The following is a 3,279-nucleotide window of genomic DNA, read 5'->3' on the forward strand; positions in this document are numbered from 1 at the left end:
CATGTTTTTAGGGATGAGAATACACGCTGTTGTACTTACATTTTCAAATGCTTTTATGTTGACACGAGTACTATATATACATATTGAGTTTGTACACAAAGCCCCTAGCTTGAATACTTTTATTACCATCGGGTAAGCACAATTTAGATGGACGGATCCATTAGGTTGACAACCTCACCCTACTTTATAACTGTGGTGCATTTACTTTGAACATTAGATACACTCGTATAAGTGTATAACATTTTTATGGGGTAAAGGGAGTGTAGTGGATTCTATACTCTGGTCATTGCTAGTATTCAGATGCTCATAGATTATGTAAACGTTTCGCAACTTGGAGTTGTACTTGTAAAATCTCGTGGTCAATGAACTTGAACTATTTTCTGAATAATATTTTCAGATACTATATAACGTCATTTAAAACTGTGGTTTACAAACGAATGAGATAAAACTTGACATGGAATTGTCTACAAATATTTGAAACTTGACATGGTAGTGTCAACAAACTTTTGAAACGGGACACGGAGTTATCTACAAACTTTTAACATTGAACCTTGGTGGTCTTCCACTAATAAATGTTTTCGGAATATTATTTCTTAAACATACTCTATTGTTTACCTAAAACCTGTAGATTCACTCAACATTATTGTTGATCCGTTTTGCGTATTTTATTCTCAGGTATTAATTACTTCTGCATTAAAATATTGCTGTTACGTAAAAGTCAAGCCAAGCACTGCGACCAAAGTTCACATTCCGTTAAAGGGATTTTTGATGGGGTGTCATACCTTCCCAATTTGGACCCAATTTACTAACATTTTTTGCGCGACTTGCCTCATTATTACGCAAAACCCACTCGCCAACATCAAAGGCTAGAGCACGCACCTTCTTGTTATAATACTTCGCAATTTGTTGTTTATTATTTGCTTCTCTTATTGCAGCCATTAATTTGCGTTCCTCCACAAAATTCAAATTTTCGCACAAAGCATCTTTGTTTGCTGTTTCATCAAAATTGGTAACCCTATGTGTTGGCACAAAAATTTCTGCGGGGATCATTGCCTCCGAACCATACACTAGACTAAAAGGTGTTTCGTCAGTACTTTTCTTAAATGTTGTGCGATTTGCCCACAGCACATTGGATAGTTCATCAAACCATCTTGTTCGCTTTTCATTTAAGCGCTTTTTAATGCCGCTAAAGATATCTCAATTAGTTACTTCGCACAACCCATTGGCCTGCGGATGTGCCACATAAGTAATTTTTTGCACAATGTTGAGTTCCTCGCACCAACTTTTAAAGGGATCTTTTGCTATCTGCGCCCCATTACACTTACAATTTCGCGCGAAATCCTAAATCGGCAAATGATGTGTTCCTAAACGAAATTTCGCACTTGCACTCCTGTGATTGTGCACAATGCTTTTGCCTCTACCCATTTGGTAAAATAATCGATTTCTACGATCAAGAACTTCACATTTCCTGCACCTGCAGGAAACGGCCCTACAATATCGATCGCCCACTTATAGAATGGCCAAGGCAAATTTACTGGTATCATATCATGCCTTGATCTCCTGTTCTGCGGTGCATGTCTTTGACAACTTTTGCATCTTTTCATTATTTTTGCCACATCGCGATATAGGGTTGGCCAAAAGTAGCCCAACCGCATGATCTTGGACGCAATAGTTTTATAACCTGAATGAAACGCACAAAAACCACTATGAACCTCTTTCATAATCATCTCAGCCTCTGCGGGGCCAACACAACGCATTAATGGCCCATTATATGATTTGCAATACAAGGTATCATTTTCAATGGTGTACATAGGCGACCTTATACGCACTAATCTTGCCTCAACTTTATCTTCTGGTAGTACGTTATTGTGTAGATTGTTAATAATTGGATTCATCCAATTTGGTTGTTCCTCCGCAATCGCCGCGATAACTAAACTGCCATTGATTGCTTTGCTAGGCAATTCCTCTACCCAAACTTGCTTTTGAAAATGTGAAAAAGTTAAGGCTGCAAGCTTGCTTAATGCATCTGCCTTTTTGTTTTGGCTCCTTGAGATTTGTGTTAGCTCAAAATGCTTAAATTTCTCCGCAAGTTTCTTTTAACAACTTTAAATACTTTTGCATGGAGAGCTCATGCGCATCAAAGGATCCATTGAACTGATTGGAGACTAACTGCGAATCAACATATGCACGCAACTTAGTGATGTTTAGTTTAAGCGCAATGTTCAACCCAGCCAACAGCGCCTCATATTCAGCTTCATTATTGGTAACATCAAAATTGAACCGCAGCACATATGCATGCTCTTCACCACTTGGACTTGTCAGAATCATGCCCGCACCTGCACCTTCTGCGTATGATGCGCCATCTATAAACAAATCGCATGTTTCACCTTGAATAGGCGTCAACTCTGTTCTCTAGTGAATTACCTCTAAATCTCCTGTTATTTCCGCCAAATAATCTGCCAAAACTTGTCCCTTCACAGAAGTTCGTGGAAGATATGTTATTTCATAAGATCCTAATTCAATCGCCCATATAGCAAGCCTTCCAGACACTTCAGGCTTGTGGAGAACATGCTTAACTGGCAGATCAGTTAACACGTAAATAGGATATCCCTGAAAATATCTTCGCAACCTTCTTGATGTTAACAGTAATGCATAAACAAACTTTTCCTTTGCCACATAGTTGATTTCGCTTCCTGTAAGTGCCTTACTTACAAAATAAATAGGCTTTTGTGCTTTATCACATTCTGCGACCAATACTGAGCCAAAAGCCTCATTCGCAATTGAAACATATAAGTATAAAATTTCACCCTTTATTGGCGCGGTTAGTTGGCAATGTTGCCAATAATTGCTTCATTTCCTGAAATGTGCTATCTGCCTCCGCAGTCCATACAAAGTTCTTCTGATTTAAACATCCTTTAAGTGTTTTAAAGAATGGCAGTTGCCTTTCCGCAGCCTTTGACAAAAATCTGGTCAAAGCCGCCAATTTGCTTGTCAAACTCTGCACTTCCTTAATTGTCTTTGGCGCAGTCATACTGTCGATTGCGGCAATCTTTTTAGGATTTGCTTTAATGCCCTGCTCATTAACATAATATCCCAAAAATTTGCCCTCTTTTTCTCCAAAACTACATTTGGATGCATTTAGCTTCATAATTATTCTGCGCAGATTTTGAAATGTTTCCGCAATATCCTGCAACATTTGATCTTGCAATTTGCTTTTGATTACTAGATAATCTACATACGCTTCAAGATTTCGCCCAATTTGGCTTTCGAATGCGCTGT

At 38.5% G+C, this 3,279-nt stretch overlaps 1 protein-coding gene across 1 annotated transcript; it reads right to left on the reverse strand.

Moving 5' to 3' along the window:
- Positions 1-753: 753 nt before the first annotated feature.
- LOC139842736 (uncharacterized) lies at positions 754-2,328 on the reverse strand. The gene is made up of 3 exons (XM_071832846.1): positions 2,114-2,328; positions 1,383-2,046; positions 754-1,173 (listed from the first exon to the last, which is right to left on the reverse strand). Exons 1-3 carry the CDS (start codon positions 2,326-2,328, stop codon positions 754-756), a joined length of 1,299 nt encoding a protein of 432 aa, XP_071688947.1.
- Positions 2,329-3,279: the final 951 nt, after the last annotated feature.

The sequence above is a fragment of the Rutidosis leptorrhynchoides genome, chromosome 4 (genome assembly GCF_046630445.1).
Source record: "Rutidosis leptorrhynchoides isolate AG116_Rl617_1_P2 chromosome 4, CSIRO_AGI_Rlap_v1, whole genome shotgun sequence".
Classification (NCBI taxonomy): domain Eukaryota; kingdom Viridiplantae; phylum Streptophyta; class Magnoliopsida; order Asterales; family Asteraceae; genus Rutidosis; species Rutidosis leptorrhynchoides.